Below are 25,782 nucleotides of genomic sequence, written 5' to 3'. Positions count from 1 at the left end.
CCGTAGTGGAGGGCTCTGGAAATTTCGACCACCTGGGGTTCTTTAATGTGCACCCAAATCTGAGCACACGGGCCTACAACATTTCCGCCTCCATCGGAAATGCAGCCGTCAGAGCCGGGATTCGATCCCGTGACTTGCGGGTCAGCAGCTGAGTACCTTAGCCACTAAACCACCGCTGCGGGCCTTCCTTTTTTTTTCGTTCTATGTCTCTTTCTCTCTCTCTGTACTAGTTTTCTCACCTATCCTAGTTAGTGCACACCATGTCGGAAAAACTGATTAAGTGGGAGAGTGTGCACTGTTGCACATGTTTGAAGAGCAAAGCGTAAGATGAAGATGGCAAAGAGAGCACACGCTGGAAAGACAGTCTCTTGTGGACATCACAAAACGAAAAAAAAAGGTGGGCATAGCAGCTCTGCTGTAAAATTCACTTCGGTGCCCTTTTCATTAAGAATCTAAGGAGGTTCACCTTGCAGGCACGTGCACCGAATGCCCCCGTGTTGGTAGTGGGCACGCACCAGGACCTGGTAAAAGAGTGCCTCCCAGATGGCTACGCGGAGGAGTTGCAGGCACTGATCCGCAGCCGCTTCCTGGGCGTGGTGGATGCGGACAAGTGCGGCCTCCCGCGCGTGCTCGATTCCCTGGAGGTTAGCTGCCGCTCGCGGCACAACATCCGGCACCTTTGCCAGCTCATCTATGATGTGGCCTTTGACATGCGCTGCCCAGGTAAGCCCCAGTGTTCTTGCTTCTGTTTGGCTGAATTCCTCTGTTTTTTTTTTTTCTTACAGATGATGTGATACTTTCGTTGTAAGCCACCTGAGTGCCTGTGTACTAAACAGCCCACTTTTGTGCATTGTCAACAATGACTCAATTGTCAAAAAAATAAAGAAGATTGGATGTCTACTAAATAGCAATTAATCAGCAATTCTTTTATTAACGTTGTTCAAAGTTTGCTGTAACAATCTCTTTCTTTAGCACAAAAACTTCCAACTCGTAGTGCTTGTGTGTGTCACAGCCTTTTAATCTTTATTTCGGAAGCTTTTTGCGCTAAAGAAGAAATCGTGCTTTATTGATTAAGTTTAACTTAAACATGCACATGGTTATGAGTCGTTAGTGAGATCTCTTTGCAAAAGTTCATTGTGCTGTGCATTGCAGCCATATAGCAGAGGGGCTATGAAATGCCACATGCCCTGCCCCATCTCTGCTTGTAAACCTTGGCCTATGTAGTGAACTCATCGACTCGACTATGTGTCACTTTTCTCATCCAGCATTTGTGGCAGACTCATTAGACTGATGTAACTAGAGTGGCCTTGAAGTAAATTGGTTGAATTGTTTTTTTTTCAACTGTTATTACTCGCACAAAAAATTTTCTTTGTTGTTGAATTAATTCATGATTTGAACCAAATTCAATATTAGGAAGTTCACGGGGACAATATGGAATCAGCTTGTACAGGATAAGATAAACTGGAGATCATTGGGCAAAGTGTTCGTCCTGCAGTGGACTAACACAAGCTGAGAATCAGAGTCAGAAGCAAGTACACTGAAACCTCGATATAACGAAACTGGATGTAATAAATCTTATGAAAAATTATTCTGCAGTATTAAAAATGAACCTTTATAACAAATTTTTGCATATAACGGAGTTATTTTCATGTGACATGTGACTTTGTTATAATGATGTATGAGTGCAGCTTTAAATCTAGTGGGAGTCTGGTGTCTTAATGTGAAGTTCGGGGCAACATCGACCTGTTGTTGCATTCACACAAACTGCTGCACTTGGAATTTGTTCTTTGATGCAGGCAGCAAGGAGCGCCTTCTGGAGCAGCGCATTCCAGCCACCTACTTAGCCCTGGAGGACGTTGTGGGTAGCCTGGCTCTTGAGCGGAGGCTACAGGGCAAGGAACCTGTTTTGCACGCCGAGCAGTACCGGTACGTGCGTGACACTGGTGAATCCTCGCAAAGCCATTCATTCGAATGTTTCAGTGAGTGTTGCAGTTAGGCTAACATGGTTCTTCTTTCCAGCTTCATTTTATTATAGCCTTCTGATGGATTTATTTGATGGCTTTTTCAAGGCACATCTTTTTCATGAGAAACTACGAATTTCAATTTAATTTTATAGAAATTGCAAATTTCAGATTATAAGTACTGACGTTGAGTTAATGCTTCAGAATATTTTTTTTTTCTGTGGGAGTAAAGGAAGATTAACAAACTTTGACAGTGCTAACGCTATGCATCTTACTGTGTGCCCTGTGAACTCGGGGGAAAAAACATTTTAATAATTGAATGCATGCTATCTTTCGTCAGTAATAGATTATACATTTTAAAAAATTTTGCATTCGTACACTGTGCAAATACCTTGTGGAAGGTAAAGAACGAATGTGAGACTGCCGTGCTGTTTCATAAAGTTAGAATCTCTCGCAAGACAGAAAAAAAAAAGTGTCGAGGGCACACGCTCAGGAGCTCTGGCACATTTATTACAAACCCTATTAATTGTTTAGTTTCCTTGATAAAGTGAAAAATCTTTTTTTTGCACAGTATGTTGGTGATGCATGAGCTGCAGCAGAAATTTGACTGCTGCTTTCGGGACATGGCCGAACTCAACCAGGCCACCTCGTTCCTGCACGACAATGGTAGGTTTGGCATTGCACCTGAGCTGTCAAAGCTGCGGGGCTGGAGACATTAAGTAGTCTCTGACAAGCTATTCATACTGAAGAAGCTGCTCACCTTGTTCTGTCACACCGCATTGATACTTGTGCCCTTAGCATAATCATAAAGGAAAGAAGCCTAAATTAAAAGGCGCATTCTTTTTGTTGGAGGGATGACCGGCGCACAGCTAAATTTTATCATCTTTAATGCAGATACAAAAATAGGAGGTTTGTGAAATAGTATATTTAGCTTATCATTTTGCAGTGCAGGTTTTTTCCAGGCAGCACAATCACTTCGCAACCCACATTTTGATGTAGGTTTTTTTTTAGTCCAGCACAAACGTATGCACCCTATACAACATATAAACCCCAATCAAATTTCTTGCATCTCAAGATAGTCTTAAAAATTACATGTATCTTACAGCTGCGTACATTATACACTTAGTGCGTATTTCGTGTGCTAAGCTGTGTGTATGGTACATAAAGCCTTGTACGACTTGCACCTTATGAACCAAATGCACTGCAAGTGAGCACTATATAACGAATTGTATTGGCTTTTGCAGGTGTACTTCTACATTATGAAGATGCCACACTCAAGGACCTGTATTTCTTGGATCCACAGTGGCTTTGCGACGTGCTGGCTCATGTAGTCACTGTACGTGAGATCAACCCTTTTGCACGCAATGGTGAGTGTAACACCGTGAGGGAGGTCTTTGTTGTGCTACACGTGAAGCTATGCATACGCTGTAGACTAGTTGAGTGTGAACTTTGAAAGATTCAAGGGAAATATTGCCCCTAAGATTACTTACATATTGCGATATTAATTTGTAGAGTGTCATTACAAGGGAAGTAACAAGAAAAAGTGCTTTTAAAGGGGCCCTGCAACGCATTGTAAGTAACTATCACATGGTTTTTATATAAGGAGTTCATTAAGACTCGCAAATCGACTGCGGCAAAAAATTTTAGAATCGGTCGAGTACAAGCGGAGATTGTCGCGTGATGTAGTTGCTCCCTCTTTTTTCTTGTCCCGATAAGTGCACTGAAAGTTAAGCAAGGAGGGATGGCACGAAGAAACGATGATACGGCACGTGCGCGGTGTGACTTTGAGCACTTGTTTTTTCAAACACGGGTCTTGCAGCGTAGTGACGAGGGGTGCATGGGGGCATGTGGCGGCCTCTCGTGGCAGTCGTGGTAACTATGTAGCTTGCAATGTTCAAATCAGCCAGTGGTTTAAAATTTAGGTACGTGGCGCAATCCTGTAGATAAATGGCATCATTTATGGAAAGAAGGGAGAGAGATCTTTAGTGTTTTTTTTTTTAGAATTCATTGCAAGTTAAGTGCGAGGTCCCTCTCGTGTCCAGTATTGTTAGTTTATATATTAATCATGTACCGAACAACCCAGTCAAGTGCACTCCTGCAGGATCTCTTTAAGGTATGCAAGAAAATCCATCACACAACTGTAGTGAATTAGCGGGGAATTATTTCTCAAACTTTTGTGGCATCAGCTTAGCCTTCCAAAGAAGGTAATCATGAGGGTGGGTTGATTTTACAGGCATCATGCGTTTGGAAGACCTGCAGCACTTGTTCCGAAGTGCTGAAACACGCAGCTACTTGCTGAGCCTGCTGAACAAGTTTGAAGTGGCTTTGACATGGGACGGTCGCAGCCTGCTCATTCCATCCCTGTTACCTTCCGAAGAGCTGCTTCGTTGTGGACTGCCGGGAGCTGACGTCCGGGTAAGTTGTGTTTATGCACCCATTCATGCAAAAGTGCTTAGGTAAGCCTTATTGCGGCATCTGCATCTTTTGCGTAGAGAATGAGAGCTACTTATGTCGAAATAGTAGTGATTGACATGCTGCATTGAGGTAAAGCCTTCTTGTCATAAGTGTTGTTACCATTCTCGTGTAAGTTTACTGTATTTGCTTGTGTAATGACTGCACCCCTTAATTTTGTCTTGAGAATTAGATGTCTTTTTTTTTTTACAGCCTAACAATTTTCCCCAAATTCTTTTTTCCGGGTGTATGAGCTCAGCTGACCTTCCATGAAAAAGGCCTAAGCTTTTCATTACGCTGTGTTATGACACCAGAAAATGATCATCATCATGAACTAGCGTACACCCACTTCGTCCTATCCTCCATCTTCTGCTGCACTCCAAGAACTTATATGCCGGCATTGAATGCAACAACTCTGATGGGCAAAAGAGAAAGAGAAATAAATTGAGGGAAAGATAGCAATACAGAGAAAGAAATGGAGAAAGAGATAGAAAAAAGTAAACACAGTAAAAAGAATTAAAAAAAAGAGAGAGCAGGCATACCCTTAAATAGCACAGTATATCAAGGTGTGGGAAGGGAAGAGAGGGTGTGTAGGAGGGGAAAGGGGAGGTGAGAGGGTAGAGCAGGCCATAGTCATGTACAGTATAATAAATGTGGGAAGTAAAAGGGAGGAGAAAAAGGAGGAGGGTAATGCCGCCAGCTCTGCTGCTTTCTCAATCTTCGTACCACTAGTGCACAGCTGCCCCACTTTTTTTTTTCCTTCAAGGTGCCCAAAACTAATCTCTAGTGACAACATTGGCAGCATGTCGTGTAGCGAAACGAAGTGTTGTATTGTCACACACGCGTCTGGAGCAAGCTTGAAGGATTTACCGTACGCTTATCAGATGTATGGGTGTATGTACGGTGACCAAAGACAGCGCATGTGCACATGTTTCATTAAGGAACATAAACTATAGGTTAGAGTACGCCGATCTCGCACCCAGACACCATTTTATTCTGAACTGCAAGGCATACCCTATTTACTCGCATAATCGGTGCACTCGCATAATAGGCACACCCCTAGTTTGGTCGCGGAAAATTTCATTTTTTTAATTCCGTGCATAATAGGCGCACCCCAAACATGGCCGTGATTGAAAACGATTCTATCCCCAGCGGTACAGTTGGAACGCGGTCCCCGTACCCTGAAGAAAAAAAGGAGGCAAATCAACGAGCAAATAAAAAAAATTCTAAGTGCACCGACCTAACCAATGTGTTTATCGAAATAAAACTTGCGATAAAAAAAATGGCTGCTCCATCAATTACTGATACCCCCCAAATCGCCGCGCTCCTTGGAGGCCACGTGTACAACGTCGGGGGCTCTATCGACATCACCACCATCAGAGAAAAAGAAAGAAACACTATTTTGCAAGTGGTGTGCGTATGTTGTGGTCGTGTATTCAACTTTTATTACACCATGGGGAAGTACGCAAGCTACACGGCTGAATTTAAACTGAAGGCAGTGCAGTACGCGCTGGAGCACGGCAACCGGGCTGCAAGCAGGTATTTTGGTGTTGGAGAAACCAGTATTCGTCACTGGAGGGATAAATAAGAAAAACTTAAGGCGATGAAGACACGACGGGTTCTCCGTGCACCACGGGGAAGTACGCAAGCTACACGGCTGGATTTAAACTGAAGGCAGTGCAGTACGCGCTGGAGCAGGGTAACCGGGCTGCAAGCAGGCATTTCGGCGTTGGAGAAACCAGTATTCGATACTGGAGGGACCAAGAAGAAAAACTTAAGGCGACGAAGAAGACACGACGGGCTTTCCGCGGTGCCAAGATCGGCAGGTATTCCAACGTCGAAGAGCAACTGGTCCGGCATATACGGGAGCTACGACAAGACGGCTGTGCTGTGTCATTAGATATTGTGCAGATTGAGGCGCACAGAATAGCCCGAGTGCAGCGCATCGAAGCAAAAGAGTTTAAAGCCAGCTCTGGATGGACAACTCGTTTCATGCGGTGCCATGGCCTCGCACTGCGACGGCGGACCACCTTATGCCAGCGCTTGCCCGCAGCATATGAGGACAAAGTGGTGGACTTCCACCGCTTCGTTATAAAGCTCCGACAGCAGAAAGACTTCATATTGTCCCACATCGGCAACCCGGATCAGACCCCCTCCCCCCCCTTTGCTTTGATATGCCGCGGAACACGTCAGTGGAGGAGAAAGGTGCACAGAGCGTGATCAACAGAACGTCTGGCACTGATAAACAACGATGCATCGTAATGCTGGTGGTGACAACGGATGGGTGCTAGCTACTGCCTTACGTTATTTTTAAGCGTAAGATGCACCCAAAGGCAAATTTCCCTCAAGGCATCTATGTCAGAGTCCAAGGAAAAGGCTGGGTGAGCGCGGAACTCGTGGTGGATTGGGTGAAAACAGTCTGGGGTCGGCGGCCGGATGGTCTGTTGTTCCCGCTCATGCTTGTCCTGGACAGTTTTCCAGGGCACCTAGTAGACCACATACGAGATGAGCTAAAGGAGCTGCGCACAGTTCTGTCAGTGATTCCGGGCGACCTCACATCGATACTGCAGCCTTTGGACGTTTCCTTCAATAAGCCTTTCAAGGACAATGTTCGAAGGCTGTACACCACTTGGATGGCTGGAGGACAACATCAGCTGACTCTAGGTGGTAAGATTAAGAGGCTGCCTGGGAAAATGCTGTGTGCTTGGATCGTGGAAGTGTGGCAGGCGATCTCCGACGAAGTCATCAGGAAAAGCTTCAAGAAGACGGGTATCTCGAACGCACTGGATGCGAGTGAGAATGACATGTTCTGGGGTGCGGATCATTTAGACATCGAAAACGAATCCCCGCTGGGCGAGGATGAATGTGTGCTCTCCGACTCGGACTCCGAATAAGGAAAAGGAAGAATACCGACTTTTGTGCAAATAAATTTTACACGTGTGTGTGCAGTTGACAGACCTCGCTTGTTCATTGAAAGGTATGTAGGTATGTTTGTTTTATGCTGAATTAGTTCGTAAACGATAAAGTCACCTTTCAGTTGACAAATGTGCAGATTTAAAGCGCGAGAACCCAGTCGAAAAAATTTTCGAAAATGTTACCCCACGTAATTGGTGCACCCCTAACTTCGAGCCAAATTTTTTGGAAAAAAGAAGTGTGCCTATTATGCAAGTAAATAAGGTATATCTATTTGCTCGTATGCTTTAGGAGCTCAATCATTATTCCATAATTTTAGGTCCCTTGCCAGTGACTGTATAACACAGAAAAATAAAATATGAAGTGAAGTTCATGTAATCCATAGTTTGTTGCAATTGTAAACTTCAGCTTGATTTTTCCAGTTTTGCTCGTGGGAGCAGTTGTGAGCTTAAACTTGCAACTTGTTTAAACTTTATGATGCGCTATGATCATGCCCTCACATTTGCATCAACTTTTCACAGAAAGAAAGTGTGATCACTATGTGATTAAACATGGCATGGTTCTTGCATCAGAGTAGCACAAGCAACCTGCCTCTTCTTTCAATAGTACTTGTGATGCATTGTGGGCAAGTAGCTCTCCAAATTGGTGGCAAGTTGCACTGCTGACCAGTTGATTGCAGAGCAGTGTGCCGTGTTGCAGGTGCCTGTGAGGTCCCGAGGCTGGGGCCTGCGCTCCTCATTGACTCGAGGGGTTTCAGCCGGCGCCTTGCAGACACCCGGGAGCGGCGGATGCACACTGAGGGTGCTGGCTGCGAGCCGGGAACAGCCGGCTGTACAGCGGCTTGTGCTGCTCTCGTACCTCCCCAGTGGTTTCTGGGCCCGTCTTATCACTCGCCTGCTGGCTGATGACCAGGTAATATACCCTGCTACCTTTTTCACATGCGTGTGCAATACACCTCAGTAAACTCACTCTGCCACTTTGTCAGTATGTATCTGCTGTGACTGCTATACAATAGAAATTCAGACAGCACAAAAGTAAATTTAGACAAAAAAAAAACAGAAAAAATCGGCCCCCTATCAGCATGTTAATCTGCAAATGTCGTCGAAAGACGATAGTCTTGCGTCTGGAGAGACTGAAAAAAACGCTTATTTGATGTTCTGCGCAAGAAAATCGGCGAATTGTATTCTTGAGGTGCTGCGTTAGAGAGCCTCGGGCATCTAGTGGAGGCGAACGAGCGCACCAAGTCATGTCACATGTGAGACATGAGCGCCATCTGGCAGTTATCTTGGAAAGCGAAACGCGCGGCTCTGAGATGGGCGTGCGCACCCGTCTCAGAGGTGATAAAGTGTAGATCGCAAGACGACAGGGTAGGTGCTACCACCGTGTCGTCTTAGCGAAGTGTTGGAAACACTTCCATTTTCGTGCAAGCGTTGCATGGTCAGCGCCGCGTGATAAACACTACGGTCCTTAGAATAACTTATGTATGCCTTTTCTAGTAAAAGACGCACATACAGAATTTATACATGTTGTTATGGTGCTTCAAGTATGAGCGATAATTGATTTTTAATTGACAATCGCACAAGTATGAACGCTGAATCTTAAGCAACATTGGTGGGCGCTGCGGATGAGGTTGCCCGTTTTGGGTATCCGCTGATGTCGTTTAATGTGCCCTGTATTGTTAAGGGTGGACAAACAGGCAAATGGACAGACAGACAGACCAAAATTTTTGCGTCGAAGGTCCCCAAGAAAGACTATTGTCCTTAAAAAATGTTCTGTTATATACGTTAATTTGACACTCTTTGCATCTCTTAACATGGACGCTCATGAAGAGGGTTTAACTTCAGTTGAGGATAGCACAGCAACCCATGAAAAGAAAAATGATGGGCGTAAGTTTAAGAGAGAAGAAGGCAGAGTGGGTCAGGTAACACACTGGTTATAAGGGTAATCAAGTCGAGAAGAAATGTACATGGGCAGCGCATGCAACATGACAGCAAGATAACCACTGATCATTTAGAGTAAGACTGGATTCCAAGAGAAGGCAAGCATGCAAGCGGTGCAGAAATGAAGTTCAGCAGATAAGATTAAGAAGTTTGCGGGTATAACGGGGCCACAGCAAGCATAGGACTGGGTTGATTGATGAAACATGAGAGGGTCTTTTGTCTTTTAGTGGGCGCAGCTTGGTTGATGATGATGATGATTACTTTTCTTCTTGTATCCTTACCAACTCACTCAAAAGTTTGCTTTTGTGATCTGTGACCGTTGTAGGCTTGTGCGAATGGTGAACTTTAGGTTTCAAGTGAACATGAAGTGAATAGTAATTTGGGTCGAATAATTTCAAATTGAATTCGAATAGAATGTGACATATTATACAGAAATATGGGCAAACTTGTCATGACCTAACTAACTTGCTCGACTTTTCTTAAAAATTGAAACAAGGCCTGGCAAATGCCTTTTTTTTAGTTCAAAGTGGAAACAACTTTGAATAGTGGCAGGATCTGACTTGTTTGAATGCAAGTGATTACCTGTTAAATATGTCATGTTTTAAAATTTACTATACTTGAAGCATATAAGTCGGTATTTATTTATTTATTTATTTATTTATTTATTTATCATAGTACCCACAGCTCCCAAGGACATTAAAGTTTCCAACAAGCTTGTAACAAGCTTGTAAACTTACATAATTATGAATCGATGCGAGAACAGTATGTTCCTTCAACCTTGAAGTGGGGCTCCACGGCAGTGCGGATTTCTTTTTAAGTGTTTTCATGGCTTAGCACCCCTCTACCGCAGTGAAACCATCTTCACAAAGGTATATATGCAGATTAATATACATCTATTCTTTCATTTCGAATACTTTGGAATTTTCAATAATTTATATTTGATTTGAAGCAAATTTTAATACTGTTATATTCATACAAGCCTAGAGTGTTGGTGTCTTTCATGGCTCCACTGTCGGCTGTACTTACTGCAGGTGGTGGAAGCACTTCGGGGCTATCTGGCCCCGCCACGCGGCTGGGAGAAAGATCCAGGTCTTGCTGCTGCACTGTCACAGCGCGCCGAGTGGCTCTGCTGGCAGACAGGGCTTGAACTACGTCATGCACAGGTATCTAAGCAAGCCACTGCACACCAACTTGGAACTTCGGCTGTGAGGAGGAGAAGGGGTTGAGTGACAGCATGAGCGAACCAATTCCACGAGGGTGGAATGAAAAAGAGGGAAGAATGCGTGTGTTGGGTGGGAGTCTCTGAGACTGTGTTTGTTGCTTCCGGGAGGAGAATGAGATAGTACGAGTGTGGATTGAGCAGCAAAAGGGCACACATGTGTGCATGTGAGAATAAGTTAGAGGAGAGACGAAGAGAAGCTAGAGGAATCAGGCTTGTGGTGCAAAGAATAAAGGTGTGTGTGTGCTCTATCATCAGACATGAGATGGCATGCTCAACTCATAGTGCAAGTCGATTGTGTTGATGTCGGAGTTGTTTTGCTGTTACCACCCACCTAGTCATTGCGCTCAAGGTGCAAGTTGGCATTGTTATAGTAGCTCCAAGATAAAAATGTGTCATGCCGTAAAGAAGAAGGTGAAGGCGTTGGGAGAACTAAATTGCTAATGGTAGTGTACAAGAACAAAATTCAATGTCTGTGATGGCTAAGGGTGCTGGCTTGGAAGGGAGATGGTGATCATTCATCTTGCACAGGCAGTCCATGCAGTGCTGTGTTGCTAAGGTAGCATTCCTTAAAGGGGCCTACAATACTTTTTGAGCATGGTCAGAAAATGCTGTTGATCGGTAGTGAAGGCTCCCAAGAACATGCGAGCGAAACATTATATAGCATAGCACGTGGCCTGGAATTTATAATAAATTATCAAAGTGAGCTGAAAATTGCTTTTTCTTCTCTCGACAAATGGCAGAAGACACTCAAAAATCACTCATAGAAAGCCTTCTATCAGCCATTGGCTGATTTAAACATGACTCTCTCATTTGTCACAGTGATCGCCGCGAGTGGGCTGCAACTTGTCTACGCGTGTGCGAGCGATCACACTGCAAAAGCCGTGTATTCAAAGAAAAAAAATAAAAAGTGCTCAAGGTCACGAGCCGCGTGTAACGTATTTTATTTGCCCCTGCCATCTCTTCCTGCTTATCTTCCAGCGCTTTAATCAAGACGAGAGAAGAGAAAATGCAATTGCAGCGTGCGACAAATCTTTGTAATCCGTTTGTGCGAGACAAATTCTTAACATTTTTGAGGCGTTGAATTCGTGAGGCTATAAGAGCTTTTAGTGAATCTATTTCATGGTTACTTGAAAAAGTGTTTCAGGGACCTTTAATGAACAAGATAAGGCCTGTTGCAGTGTCTTCAGGTAAACATTGCCAACTTAAAGCCGTTTCTCTTCCATACACTGAAGTACAGGCTTCCTGCAGAAGGAATGACAGAGAAACCTTTTGTTTTAAATCCAAATGAGCTAATTCTGCTTGTACTAATACTTGTCTTCTTTAGCAGTTAAAATGTTTGATTTCGAGCTTATACGAATGTTAATGATGGTACATGTGACTGTGCATCAAATATGTCAGCCAGACCCGCAGTTCAGTAGATATGATTGTGCTTTATTGTTTCTTTCACATTGTTTGAATGCAAGGTTGAATTTGTGCTTCAATGCATTATTGTTTCAAAAAATGCTAAACCTGCTTTTTCACTCACCCAGTTGAAATATCTAATGAATGTGTTACTTTTACTTACAGACTGTCCTTCGTAAGTACGCCCATGTAAACCAGTTTCTAAATGTTTCTCACTTTCAGTGAAATTTTTCATTTATTCATGTTGTGCACAGAAACTAAAAAAAAGATGCAGTGCTTTTTTACTTAAAACTTATTAATAGTTTCATATTCAGTTTAATTGTGCAATATATTATGTGCAGTCAGCCGCGGAACTTTACAGATTGGGGTTTTCATAACACACAAAAATGACAAAAACACTCATGTATACATTACTCGCGAATTGAAACTTGAAAATTTAGAGCTAAGTACTAACACGCATGGTACTGTCATTTCCAGCATTTACAGTTTATGTCATATCATCATAATTTTGACTAAGACATATCAGAGCTAACATTACTTTAGTGACCAGATTTGCAGCAATATGACGCAGTTATCACAAGCAGCTCCTCATAGCAGTCATTATACTGAAGAAAATTATGTCGTGTTTCAGTCTATAAGCACTATACTTAGAGTAAGCACATGTTTCGATTGTTCAAAATTAGTCTGGTGTCTCACACTGTGGCGTGCCTACAGGCTGTAGTCCTGCGTCTGCGTGAAGTGGTGTCAGGTGGCGCGCCCTGTGACTTGCTCGGAGCCCGTCCACGCGTACGCCTGGAAGGTCACTGGAGCCCCGTAGAGACCCAGGGTGCAGTGGCTCTGCTGCTGGAGCTTCCATTGGAGAGGCGGCAGTGGGGCCCCGCATTGCTTCTGCCACGCATGGAGAGTGCAACGCAGCTGCTCGCCCTGGCGGCGGACCACGTCGACACTCTACTCGAAGACTGGTATCCCGCTCTGGGCACACGCTTCGTGCACACTTCCCAGGGGCGCTTTCTGGTCACCCGTCTGGTTCCATGTCCTTCTTGTGCTGCCACTGGGCAGGGCTGCAACATGGCCCCTTCCTCTGGACCACCGTCTCGTGCGAGCACCGACAGTGGCGTTGTTGACAGGTATGGTGGAGCGTCTCCTAGACTGATTTGTCTGTAACCCAATCGCTGCTTGATCTGCAATTAACATCATTACCGGCCACAATGGTCTTGTGGTTATGGTGCTCAATTGTTGACCATAAAGTTGACCCTAAGCCGCACTTCGATGGAAGTTCATTGAGGCTCATGTACTTTAGATACACATTCAGAACCAGGTGGTTGAAATTTAAATTTCTGAAGCCCTCCACTGCAGCATCTCTTGTAAACATATTGTGGTCTTTGGACATAAAACCACAACAGTTATTAGAAGTCAACAGTTCTGGATATTTGTGACAGTCTGCTGCCAGTGTGGATGACAGATTGTGTGTACCTTCGTGCAGCCGCCCTGCATCGGCAGAGGGAATGGAGGAAGCAATCACAGGCCCATATGCCTTCTTGGTTGAAGAATGCATTCTGGCGGCCAACGAACGAGGCGCTGTCACCTGCCCAATCCACGGAGACTTGCGTCTGGCGCAGTTAGCCCCCGACACGGTTTGTATTTGCAAACTTCTGCTGCATAATTTCGCTACCTCTCTCTCTTTTTTCCTCCTCCACTTTTTCAATCGGGGAAAAGTGGGCAAATTGTGCAGATGCAACTAACCTAACGATGCGAGTCACTGGCTTGATGAAGACAAGACAACTTGTCGAAGCATTAGCTCTAGCAGCATCCCCTGTTCAAACATTTTTCATCTCAGCAGGAAAGCGGTAATCCAACTTAGGTCATAATTTATTCTACTTCTTCGGATTAAAATAACAGTGACTGCTTGGAGTTTAATGTAACCACTGTCAGGCAATTAGCACTCTGTGGTTCATTACGCACTTAGTTGAACAATTTCTTTCTATCTGCATGCCTTGCCAGGAATTTGGTCTAGCTAGAGGGCCTTATAGATACCAGTATCAGAGTTAAAGAGGACAAAAAGACATATAGGCCGGTTAACACAGTGCTAAGTTTGACCACTGACAGCGAATAAATGAATGCTACTTCATCTGTTCATCATTACATATTACATATTGCATATTGTTCTAAGTGTTGCCCTTATACATGCGCTCTCTTTGCAGGTTTTTCTAGACCTAGGTGAACGCTACCTTGTGCAACCAGACCAGATACGACGGGGCCGAATGCTTGGTCGAGGGGCATTTGGCTTTGTGTTTAAGGCAACCATGAAGCAGAGGGTAAGCGGACGCGGGAATATAGGCTGTGATATGTGCTGTGAGTTGAATTGTCATTGCAAAACTGCATTAATCAGAGATAGATGTACAGTACTCATGGATGAAAACACAACAGTTTGGGGCCAAGCAGTGCTCATACTTTTGTTTCCCCATCTTCAGTTCATGTCATGCTAGCTCAATTTCAGCTTGAATGCTTACATTGGAACCAACTTTGTCTTTAGTAGCCAAATTCGTAGTTATGTGACATGGTTGTCTAAATTAACTGCACATGCCAGTCCTTATACTAAAAAATTTGACGTTGCATTTCAATCTGTGAGGACCGTACATGTGCCCAGTGTGTGTTTGGAAACTTTCTGTCATCTTTGTTTTCATTTTTTGCTGCATTGCATGATGAAGGTGTGCACCCTTTCATGGTTAAGTGGTGTCTCTAATGGCTACCGTTTTCACATGCCTTGCTTTCAAAAAATAGAGAAGTTGCGGCGGACTGTTCTTCTGATGTGGCATCTGAAATAATGTTGCACACTTCAAAAGGCCTGCTGTCCTGCATAGTCGTTGCGGCAAAGGCTTCGCAGATTTCCCCTTGAAGTGTACGTCCGCAACACCTTTCAAAGGCTCGGAGTGTTGCATTTTCAGTTTGTTCAATAAGAACCCATGCGAGGTGCATGTGACATAATACCGTGGAAATCTAATCAGCTTAGGTGAAGAAAGTTAATCACTTCTGATAGAAAAATAATTTAATAGTACAACGAGTTGAAGACTAGTACTATACAAATGAGCAGAGAGCAGCGTGTAGGAAAAACAAAATTAAATCATGCAAGAATTTATAAATACACGAGCACACCTAAAGGTTACGCTGGGAATAAAATGTTTCGCAAAATGTAATTTAAAAACATTTTGTAGCCACAGAGAATTGTACTGTTTACATGCATCGCATGCAAGTTGCTCAAGAAAGTCATCTTAGCCTGGGCTTGTGCCTCATGCTGTGAGTTGTGAGCTTACAAAAACAGAAGAGGTATAATCAACTTGGGATATTGATCCATGGTATAACTATCAGTTAAAGTGCACGAATAAACAGAAAGGAAGAGAGGACAGCTGCTCGCCCTGGCGGCGATATTGATCCGTTAACGCATAGTAACAAAAATGAATTGTAAAAGGTCAGGCCGATATTTCTCCAAAAATTTAACATTCGTTGTTTTAGCAGCAACTTGCCTGACAGCTTTTAATGGGCATAAATCTCCATACCGCTATAAAAACTTAAAGAATTATTATTTCTGCTTATGACTTGTGTGTCGCTCTTCTGATGAATGTTTGCTATCCACCAGTGGGAAAGATTGCCAACCTAGCACATTTCTGCCAGCGTTCCTGTAAGTTGGTTGTACTATACCCTGAGTGCAGTTGTTTTTCGTTTTGTTTGGATCACTGCTGTACTGCCCCCATTCTCCTCTGCCAGGGCTCAGGAAAGTTCACAGAGGTCGCCATGAAGATGCTGCAGCCAGTAGAGCCTGGCTATGGGGCGCGCCCATCGGACACCGTTGCCTACAAGGCCGCACGTGCTCAGTGGCAGCGGGAACCCCTGCAGTATGCTTGCAAAGCGTACTGCACAGCTCGGCAGGAACTGAGCATTCTGCTGAGCGTGCGTCACCCTCATGTGGTCGCACTGCGTGGGGTCTGTCCACGGCCTCTGGCGCTCGTGTTGCAGCTGGCTCCGCGCGGAGCGTTGGATGCCCTTCTTGCCGACTTCCGGCGTTCAGGAGCACACCTGCCTGCAGGCGCACTGCAAAGGATCCTGTTGCAGGTGAGGGATCGCAGCTTTTTTTTTAGTTGTTTGTTCATTATTTTTAAGTACCGTGGAGTTGTCGGTGGCTTATCATGATGCCATGAGTGTATGACTGGCTGCCGTTGAGATCGATTTTATCTCTAAGCTCATTTAGACATTTCCCTGTAGCCTGTGAATACCATCTAATCATACGGCTTGTTTTCATTGAACTTGCACTTGGTTAGGTCCAATTTATGCACCGTTGAACTGGTAGCTCGCATGAGATGACAAAAATGAGAAAAGTTCTTATTTCATTACCTTCCCTGCCAAATGGTAGCATTCAGCAGTGGTGGTGCTCTTATGTTGTCGATTTGTCTGTGCCGTGATGCCTAAACGCACTCTGACGGCTTCATGACTAATGCATTTTGTTGCAAAGCAAAAGACCCTGGGTTCAATTCCTAGATGTGGCGGCCATATTTCAAAGTAGGTGAAACCATAAAATGTTCGTGTATCTGGGTCTAACTGCGCTCTAGTCAATAGTAATTCAGAACCCTTTTCTTTGGCACCTTTCATAGGCTCAATTAAACTTCAAAAGTCCATCAATCGTCTACTTTACTTGTAGTATTGCTCCAGCTGACCCAAATCGCCACTACTGTGTCTTTCATAATCTGGAGCAGCATTCTGGCCTTGTCTAATTAAAGCCAGCATGTTCAGAAAGACATGGCCGTGAAGTTGGCCATGTCTTTCTGAACATGCTGGCTCTAATTAGATCAGCAGTGATAAGCAACCTTAAGTACTTTTTATTACTTATGAAAGAGACTGGGAATGCTGAGAACCGATGGCCTCTCTCTCCATAATTCTCTCACCATCACCGCGGTCCTGCCAGGATGTACTCTCCCTCTCTCTGACCGCTACAAATTCTTAGCCATAATCTCTGTGAAAAGGCCAGGGCGCCCGTGGAGCTGAACTTCATATTTGTACTCTTTCTGTCTTCACAGTATTGTGCTTTTTGCCTTTTGAAACGATTGATCATTCTTTATTGCCTGTCATTACAGGTAGCACGTGCCCTGGAATACCTTCACCAACAGCACATAATATATCGGGACCTCAAGTCCGAGAACGTGCTGGTGTGGGCGCTGCCGTTACCCGGGGAACCGGACGGGGGCCCCGTGCAAGTACGACTTGCCGACTACGGCATCAGCCGAGCCGCCCTGCCCACGGGAACCAAGGGCTTCGGTGGCACTGAGGGGTTTATGGCCCCCGAGATCATGCGGCATAATGGCGAGGAGGAATACACAGAAAAGGCAGGACATTCTTTCTCGTCTCTCATGTGTTGCATTGGACATATGACTTCATGCAGAAGCAGATCGCGTTGATACAATATAAGTGTTCTTGTTGCTGTTATTCAAAATGTTATGCAAAATGTCTCCTTCAAAGCTAGAAGCTGTGGAAGCTAATCAGGAAAAATTGGGTGAAGTCACATTTGTTCAAAGTGGAACGGGTCCATGGCAAATACTCAAGATTTGGATGTGACTGGTGGGAACAATGATGTGCCAGAACAATGATTTTGGTTACCTGGTGCCAGTCAGCAAAATAAAAAAATAAAGAAATGACTATAATAAAGACAAGCGCTCTTGTGGCAGAAGATGAACAAGGGAGGGCGCCACTGGGATGAGCTGAGACATTTGTGTTACGGGATTGGTAGAAAAAAAATCAACCTGGCAGCTTTGTTCCAAAACTTATTTAAGAAAGTTAATCATATTAAGCTGCTGGTTGTCACAACAGCATATGCATGTTTGATTAGATATGATTTGGGTTTCAAGTGCAAGTAATTTAAAGGAGGTGCCAAATACAGTTAATTGGCACAGGTAGCCAAGTTGTGGTGGGGGTTCTAGTTAAATGGTTAGTGTCCTTGGTAGGAGGCAAATTGCACAATATATCTACCTTTAAGTGTGTAAATGTCGCTCTGTGTTATGGTTAAGTCGTTAAGAGACCGGGAAGGCAGTACATAATTATTTACTAGAGCAATTAAAGAGCACGTGAGATAGCTTACTGACATTGAGGAAACCGCAAAATTTGCTTCGTGCGGTATGTATGGCTACTATAGTAACTATGCTAGTCTACTCAGATGTTGTAGATATTGCGGACAAGTGATGAGTGTCTCACCTTCGGCACTGTGAATGACTTTCTGATGACTGCCTTCATTGCATTTGTGCAGGTTGACTGCTTCTCCTATGGCATGTTCATGTATGAACTGCTGACACTACGGCTACCTTTCGAAGGCCAGGACTGCGTTAAGGACCACATTCTAGATGGAGGACGACCAGTGCTCACACGTAGAGTGCGTGCTTGTTTTTTTCCAGAACACCATTTTATCAATGGGGGCGAGGCAATTACTGTAACCATTTTTTTTAAATCCTATTGTGAGTAAATCCGGCGCAAGTCTTTGATGCTACTGTAGTATAATCTAAGCCAAATAGCACCCCCTGTCTCAAATGATTTCAGAGTTTCAACTTTTTCTTTTACACGTCTCACGGAGAATGTGAACTTTAAAAATGTAGTAGAAATGTCGTTGAACACTTTTACGTATTCTGATATGTATGCTAAACCCTGTAATGTGTTTTGTGTATAATTTTTTTTCTCAATGTTGCGTGCTTCACATATTTTGCTACGTTCATTGAAGGGGCTAGAATGACGTACATGCAAAAGGCTTTATGCCATTCTAGCTACTTTTGGGTGCCTTTTGCAGTCACTGACTTCAAGACCCTCGTCTGCATATTTTCTGCACAAATCATTGTAAGTTGAATTATAATAAACCGAAACTGAAAAAATTCACAGAATAGGATAGGATAAAAAATGAGCATTTTACAATGTACAGCACTCTTCAAAAATCATAACAGCACTAACAGATTGAAAATACCTGAAATGGTTACAAAGCTATCGGCTCCGCATTCTCTGCTAGGTCAGTAATAAATGACGTCCCTTTAGAGTATGTGAAATATGGCATCCAGCCAACTTAACTGAGCCAGCTAACTGTGGTGTGGAGGTCAGAGACCATAAGTCATGAAATCTCACCAACAATTAATTTTTTTTCCTTTTTTTTGTAGAAAACATACTGCTAGCAGTGCTGTGAGGGCGAGTTATGAAGTAGTAAATACATAACATATTTTTTTTGCTTGCCTTTTTTTTATGTGGTCTTGTGTCCTTGAAATGGTTCCCAATGATTTGTGACCAATTGATGTTAACTGTAGTTGCAGTGATTAGATTAGTATCTTTGTAATCACTCAAATCAGTACTAAACCTTCACCATCTCCGTGCTTTTGTCAGCCCCTGGCTAATATATTATCAGCACAAACTAATATGTGGACATGCTAGAAATATCTTGCTGCATTTCCATATTTGCCTGCATTTGTGATCTTGACATTAGCTGAGATATGAAAATGTGTATTTGAGACTATATTGTGCCTCAGAGCAGGCTACAAAAGCCACTGCACATTGCAATATTATATAATTGTTGAATGCAGGCATTTTGTTCAGTTTGTTTGTCTTTCAACTTACACTCACAGGACAGGCTGCACACATTGAATATTGCGGCACACTTTGGTCAAACTGCCCACAGCTTCAAATCACGTCATAAGCTTACCTGAGTAGCTCTTTAAGTGTTTCATTTTCAAGCAAAGTTTGTATTGCCTCACATAGTGTCATTGGCACTGTAAACACGCTCGCAAAACACCTGGATCCTGCAAGCGCCAAGAAATGTGGCTCTCAAAGGTGTCCGAATGCATGCGTGTTTGCATGAATCATTTCATTATAGCTGATGCTTTCTCGATTGTGGGATTGTTGGCAATAAGTTGTTTTCGATACGGCAGTATGATCTTCATGTTAGCCTCGTTTCATTGTTGCCTGGATATGAACATGTGACAGTGTTCGTTGCCTGTAGCAACTGAAATATGGTGGTGCTAAGCATGCGGATTACGGTCCGGTTCTCGGCATGGAGGAAGGAAACAGCTATGAGGGGGCATTGCTTGCGAGGCGACAGAAAGAACAAAAAGCAGTGCATCAGATGCGCACACGCCAAGCTTAGCTTGCCGCCCATTTTCCAGATAGGGCAAGGTCTCCCAAATATTTAAGGGGGCAGACTGGTCTTAGACATCTTTTTGTTTATTTTTTCAGTGATCTTGATCAAACTGCACAGGGTTATACAGTTTTTTCTGCTGATCTCAAATATTTAATTAGTTTTCTTGTAACTCATCTTTTTCCTGAGATAACTCAAGTTCACCCTCTATTGTTTAAGGCCGCCATAGAAAAAAAAGTGATTAATTAAAAGTGATATTTTAGATATGCCAACATGAGCTAATGACTATAGATTGAAAGTATGCAAAAGCTTTTTGTTTTTAGGCCTTTCTTGGTTATTTTACAGCAAAATGAACAATCCATTTTCAAAGCAATTGGAATTGTGTTACAATTTTGATGAATAAATAATTAAAAAGGCTTGTGCTCTAAATTCCGCTATTTACTTTTGAAAAATTGAAAAAACTGAAAACACACAGCTTCTTCAAAAAGCAACAGTCATGGTGCACATACTTTGCAATCCTCATAACGGTGCTCGTAAATTCATTGCAGAGCTTTTAACATAGGTCCCGGCCAATTATAAAGAAGCCTCGAAGTCCGTTCCCCATTTTTTTTGCAGGTTCTGCATGTTAACAGCACCAAGAATCTGGACAGTTAGAATGACATTACAAAAAAATATTACCTCTTCCTGGTGTGTGAAAATTTTCAGAGAGATAGAAACATGCTCGCAAAAACAAAATATGTCAATTTTAAAAAATGAATTTTTTTATCACTTTTGGGTCGCAAAGACCAGTCTGGCCCCTTAACATAAAAGTCATGTTTGCTGGCAACTGCTGTGTTCCAGGAAGCACTGAGTTATCCGGGCTATCTGCTGGACCTGATGGTGTGCTGTTGGGCTCAGCAGCCACGTGATCGACCCTCGGCAAGCCAGCTTGTGTCTATTGTCAGCGCTGCCGAGTTCGGACAGCTGTTGGATGTGGTCTCCCTTCCAGGATCGCAGCCCCTTCTGGCAGCCATCTCTTTCACATCTGGCACTGAAGGTATGCAGTTTCAGCATCACGAAGTAACCTGCTCTTTTCCTTGTCAGTTGTGCACACAAGGAGATAGCAGAAGGTTAATACTGCGTGATTCACTTTCACTGCACCTCACTTCTCTGCACGTGGTTCTCTTGGAGCCAGCCATCATAGCCAAGAGCCTTTCCTGTTTGATTTGGCTTCATAAATGTGTAATCAATGAATCAGTCAATCAATCAATACTAACTACCAAGGAATGAGTGTGTGCTAGATGCTAGAAGCAATCGGTAATTTCTGTGCATGGGTGCAGAGGAGCCATCATCCGAGCTGTGGCTCGGGCGCACAGACGACCAGGTGAATCTGCTGACCTGTGACAGCAGCCACTGGCAAGAACTCAAGGTGGGAGGCACCAATCGTTTCTCCCGCTGTCACTTTGGAACACTCGCCAGTGCTGTAAATTTTACACAATTTGATCAGAATTTCTGGTGATCAACGTTGATCGTGAACAAAATTTGAGTGGCAATTATTCAATTTATTTGCATTCATAAAAAACGTGGAGCCGAGTGACAATTAGACTGCGTTCATCTTTCAATTCATTATAGATACATTGCGTATGGCAAACATTCGTGGAACAGAGGCATATTTGGCAACTGAAAGCAATGTCAAATATACCTTTGAGTGTTTCTACGTACACATTCAAAGCTGTCCTTTTTGTTAAAGTGCTGTTAGTCAAATGGTCAACTAAGATTTTGAAAAAAATTTTCAAATTGTGATGCAAGTTTGAGCTACAACTGCAATGGCACATCAACTTGAGGCAGCCATGAATGTATTCGGAATGAGCAGAAAGTGGAATAATGATGTTTTTTCCAGGTGCTCTCCATCCCAGCAATCACCTGCCTGTGTGTTGTTAACAATGACGTCTGGCTGGGAAGTTCCCAAGCAAGAGTGCACATCTACAGGCAAGCCGACTGACTCATTCATTAGCTACATGCATACATAGCTATACTCTGTGTGCTGCTAGGCTGTTGAACCTTGTAATAATTTATATGTATAAAATAAATTATTGGTTATAACAAAGCAAATTAATTATAATGAATGACTAGGCCTTGACATCATTGGTTTATAACATAATCTAGATATTAAATCCATTTTCGTATTAGATGTGACTTCATTATAATAATGTTTGACCAGTGTGAAAGTTTCCAAATTTTTACTGATGGGCTGTTTGTGAAGCCACGATAACGATGAAACAGTGCACAAAAGACACGATGATGCACACATAAGAATGATGCAGACAGAAGCGCTGTGTGTAATGCTAGCCTTTTATGTGTGCGTGAGTGTGCCTTTTGTGCATTGTTTCATTAATGTATTGTGAAAGGTTTGTTTTATGTGCATGTTATACAAGTGAACATTGCATGTAGGTTACTGTGGGGAAATTGGGGTTATGTTCTTCTGCCACCAACCACTAAGTTGTCAGTCATGCTAGCTGCACATTAATGGCAGCAAAGTGATAAAATGTTCCGTGCTTAGTTGTAGCTTACGAGTTGAGATCCCAGTGGCTAACCAGAAGCTGTTCACTACGGTGTACCTTGTTGCGATCGGGGTGTTCAGGCACCGGAGGTCCGGGAGGAAGTTGTCGAGGCAGGAGGAAGAGAGACTTGAAGAGGGTTTATTTACATTATATACAAGGTGAGCTCTCGTACATGACGAGCTCTTCCTTGCGTGGCGAGCTTTTGAATCTCGTGTTCTTCTACATGGCGCTCACACCTCTCTTCCTCCTCTTTCTGTTGTCTCTTTCGGTGACTGATGAGGTCCCATGCTTCACAAAGCTCCTCATCATCAGCCCCCAAATCATCCATCACTTCAATGATTATGGGTTTTTTCGTGCCAAACCCTTTGTATCAATCCCCAATTCCTCACAAAACAGCAACAAGTCTGACCTCTGTGCCTCCCGTAAGTCCATGATTGTACTGAGTGCTCGCTACTTCCAAAATAACTTCCCAAAACGGCGAAACTGAGTCTTTCGGCAAAGTTAACTACCAGTTCTAAAATTTACCCGCTTTTAGAACCTGGTTCACTCAAAGGAAAAGCCAAGCACTCACCCATACGTGATCCATGTCTCGAACCAGCTGCTTCCCGTGGGCCGACTGTTGTTGTCACTTGTAGCTTCAATCCCGCCGAATTCCAGGGCTTTCGGCTGACCTCCGGTCCATGTCGTTCTCCGTCGCTGAGTCGTATCCCAACGCTGCCAACCAGTTGTTGCGACTGGGGTGTTCAGGCACCGGAGGTCCGGGAGGAAGTTGTCGAGGCAGGAGGAAGAGAGACTTGAAGAGGGTTTATTTACATTATATACAAGGTGAGCTCTCGTACATGACGAGCTCTTTCTTGCATGGCGAGCTTTCAAATCTCGTGTTCTTCTACATGGCGCTCACACCTCTGTTCCTCGTCTTTCTGTTGTTTCTTTCGTTGGCTGATGAGGTCCCATGCTTCACAAAGCTCCTCATCATCAGCCCCAAAATCATTAATCACTTGTATGATTATGGGTTTTCGTGCCAAACCCTTTGTATCAAGTCTCTCTTCCTCCTGCCTCGACAACTTCATCCGGGACCTGCAAACCCTCGGTCGTAACAACCTTAATACCCAATGTACAGTTTCATGATCCTAAACCCTACGAGTATATTCTTTTCATATTCTGTAAACACGAAAAGAAAGTGCTACTATTTTCGTTTAATGGGAGTTCAGTTTGCCCTGTTGACATTTCTTGATTCAGTTTGTGCGGAGGTAATTTTTGTCCACTTTAGAGGTGTCAAAACAATGTTTGTGTTGTGCAAGCACATGTTTGTTTAGAGTAGTAGTAGTAGTATTATAGTAGTAGTTGTATTAGTATTAGTATTAGTAGTAGTTGTATCAATAGCAGTAGCATGGGATCAGCTAATATCACTATGAAGATGAAGTTCATAACTTTAGGAGACCTCATAAATTATGTTCTCGGCATGAAACAAGCATCACAAGGTTTCTGGACTGCTGTTTTAATAATGAACATCAACTTCACGTTTCTTGTCTGGTCAGTGGCCTCGCATGCAACGCCTCAAACCTCTAAACTTTGCAGCCAGGACAGCCGTCAGGAGCTGTGCACTGTGAGTCTGCTGGAGGAAGGAGATGAAGAAGTCGCCGTGCGCGCCATGCAGCACGTCCCTCAAGCAGGCCGTGTTGCCTTGACAGCGGGTTCTCGGCTCTGGCTGTGTGACGAGGTCACTAAGAGCCTGCAGGAACTGGACGTGCAGGCTGCTCCACTTTGTCTCGGTGTTGCCCAGCCAGATGACAGGTGTGCTTTAATTAAAGAAGCTTGCAAAAGTAAAACAAAAACTCACCAGGTTTCTTATGCATTCTTGTAAGACTACTCGAAAGCAAAAGCCATCTTCCTCTTTTTTTCCGTCTCAGTCAACGTATTGATCCTGCCTTGTGCCCCTCCGAAAACTGGCTGCACCTCCTGTGTTTTTGCTCCATCTTTGTGATTGGCCCATCTTTAATCAGTTCTGCAGAAGTCTGCGTGATGGAGAAAATTCCAGGAAAGAGAAAAATTCTTATCCACTTGACTGTAGCATGTGATGAAGATGATAACAGTGAAGAAACTTATAATGTGGAGGGTATTACTGCGTCAGCGTGTCGGACAGCGTCGGACTTCTTCGCGTCTTCTTTATGTAGGCCTGCAGCAGAACTCTGGTGTGGTGGTTTGGAGGGTATTCTTACCATCTACGTGCTGCCCGAGAGTGGACCGGTCTCCGGCCGAGAGGCTCTAGAACACCCAGATACTGGCACGGTCTCCCAGCTTTGTGCCCAGAACAACACTGCCTGGTCCTACCTATATCCAGGTTTTTTAATGTTTTATTACGTTTTTTTGCAATCATTTCATCTAACTTCTTTATTACAGACATTGTACTTGCGAGTGCTGGTTATAATTGCTATTTTTACAAATGTTAAGTGGTGTTAAAGGAGTGCACGACGTATTAGCCACTGCAGGAAGCACTCGGCTTTGACAAAGGTTCTTCCTTATGCATGAGAGGTTTTAACACACTAGCGGTTGTGTGCAAAACACTGCATTATTTTAGTAATGTTTCAAGACAAAATGAATGTTCTTTAAATGTTCATCTCAAAATGTGTCAATTTTATGCATTGGAATGATGGTGTCGTCTGTCACTACACCTTTGTATTGCTTCTTTTACTACAGCTGTGATGGATGGCACCCCAATTTTATTCACTGAAATACACATTTTCAGTCAATGCAAAATATTTTTGATGAAATACTCATACCTAGGGTGTTCCGAGCTGGCTCTAAAAATAGATTTCTTTATTATAAACAGGCAGTCCAAGGGACATACGTCATCTCAGCAACGAGCTAGTGCTTTTTCTCTCTTTATTATTTTCTGCTGCACTGCCTAGTAGGGACTTACTTAAGGACATAATTTAGCTGGGAATTAAAATGCACACAAAAGGGAGGAACATGATGACAGAGGATAAATCCTCTAATGTAACAGATGGTTTCTTATGGCCTGGTTGTACTTTTGAGTATTGCGGTGCGTGACCTTTAGCAATGAAGTGATCCCTGCAACAGAGTGTTTTGAAGGTTCCTAGCACTTCGTTATAAAAGTGTTTGTGTCTTATCTTACGAATAAACCCAAGCCGTCTTTTCACAATAGTTACCTACACCAATGCTCAGCTCTTGCTAACCAGCACTGGCAATT

At 43.5% G+C, this 25,782-nt stretch overlaps 2 protein-coding genes across 3 annotated transcripts in view; one reads left to right on the top strand and one right to left on the bottom strand.

Annotated features, from left to right (window-relative positions):
• Positions 1–25,782, bottom strand: part of LOC142817717 (uncharacterized) — a 146,366-nt gene that overhangs the window by 25,091 nt on the left and 95,493 nt on the right. The gene's annotated exons all lie outside the window — the stretch shown is intronic.
• The window catches only part of Lrrk (Leucine-rich repeat kinase), a 64,625-nt gene that overhangs the window by 32,155 nt on the left and 6,688 nt on the right, over positions 1–25,782 (top strand). The window contains exons 16-33 of one of the 2 annotated variants that reach the window (XM_075895154.1): positions 474–723; positions 1,797–1,926; positions 2,533–2,627; positions 3,206–3,328; positions 4,195–4,376; positions 8,025–8,237; positions 10,297–10,428; positions 12,603–13,015; positions 13,372–13,522; positions 14,090–14,203; positions 15,651–15,995; positions 17,012–17,260; positions 18,175–18,297; positions 20,872–21,067; positions 21,351–21,439; positions 21,911–21,999; positions 24,150–24,365; positions 24,746–24,912. In XM_075895154.1, coding sequence (XP_075751269.1) covers positions 474–723; positions 1,797–1,926; positions 2,533–2,627; positions 3,206–3,328; positions 4,195–4,376; positions 8,025–8,237; positions 10,297–10,428; positions 12,603–13,015; positions 13,372–13,522; positions 14,090–14,203; positions 15,651–15,995; positions 17,012–17,260; positions 18,175–18,297; positions 20,872–21,067; positions 21,351–21,439; positions 21,911–21,999; positions 24,150–24,365; positions 24,746–24,912 — 3,277 coding nt within the window. Of the gene's footprint in view, positions 1–473; positions 724–1,796; positions 1,927–2,532; positions 2,628–3,205; positions 3,329–4,194; positions 4,377–8,009; positions 8,238–10,296; positions 10,429–12,602; positions 13,016–13,371; positions 13,523–14,089; positions 14,204–15,650; positions 15,996–17,011; positions 17,261–18,174; positions 18,298–20,871; positions 21,068–21,350; positions 21,440–21,910; positions 22,000–24,149; positions 24,366–24,745; positions 24,913–25,782 lie in introns of both variants that reach the window. The other variant, XM_075895153.1, reaches the window with a different exon arrangement.

This window comes from Rhipicephalus microplus, chromosome 5 (genome assembly GCF_043290135.1).
Source record: "Rhipicephalus microplus isolate Deutch F79 chromosome 5, USDA_Rmic, whole genome shotgun sequence".
NCBI lineage: Eukaryota > Metazoa > Arthropoda > Arachnida > Ixodida > Ixodidae > Rhipicephalus > Rhipicephalus microplus.
The sequence above is the reverse complement of the archived record's forward strand: the minus strand, read 5'-3'. Positions and strand labels throughout refer to the sequence as shown.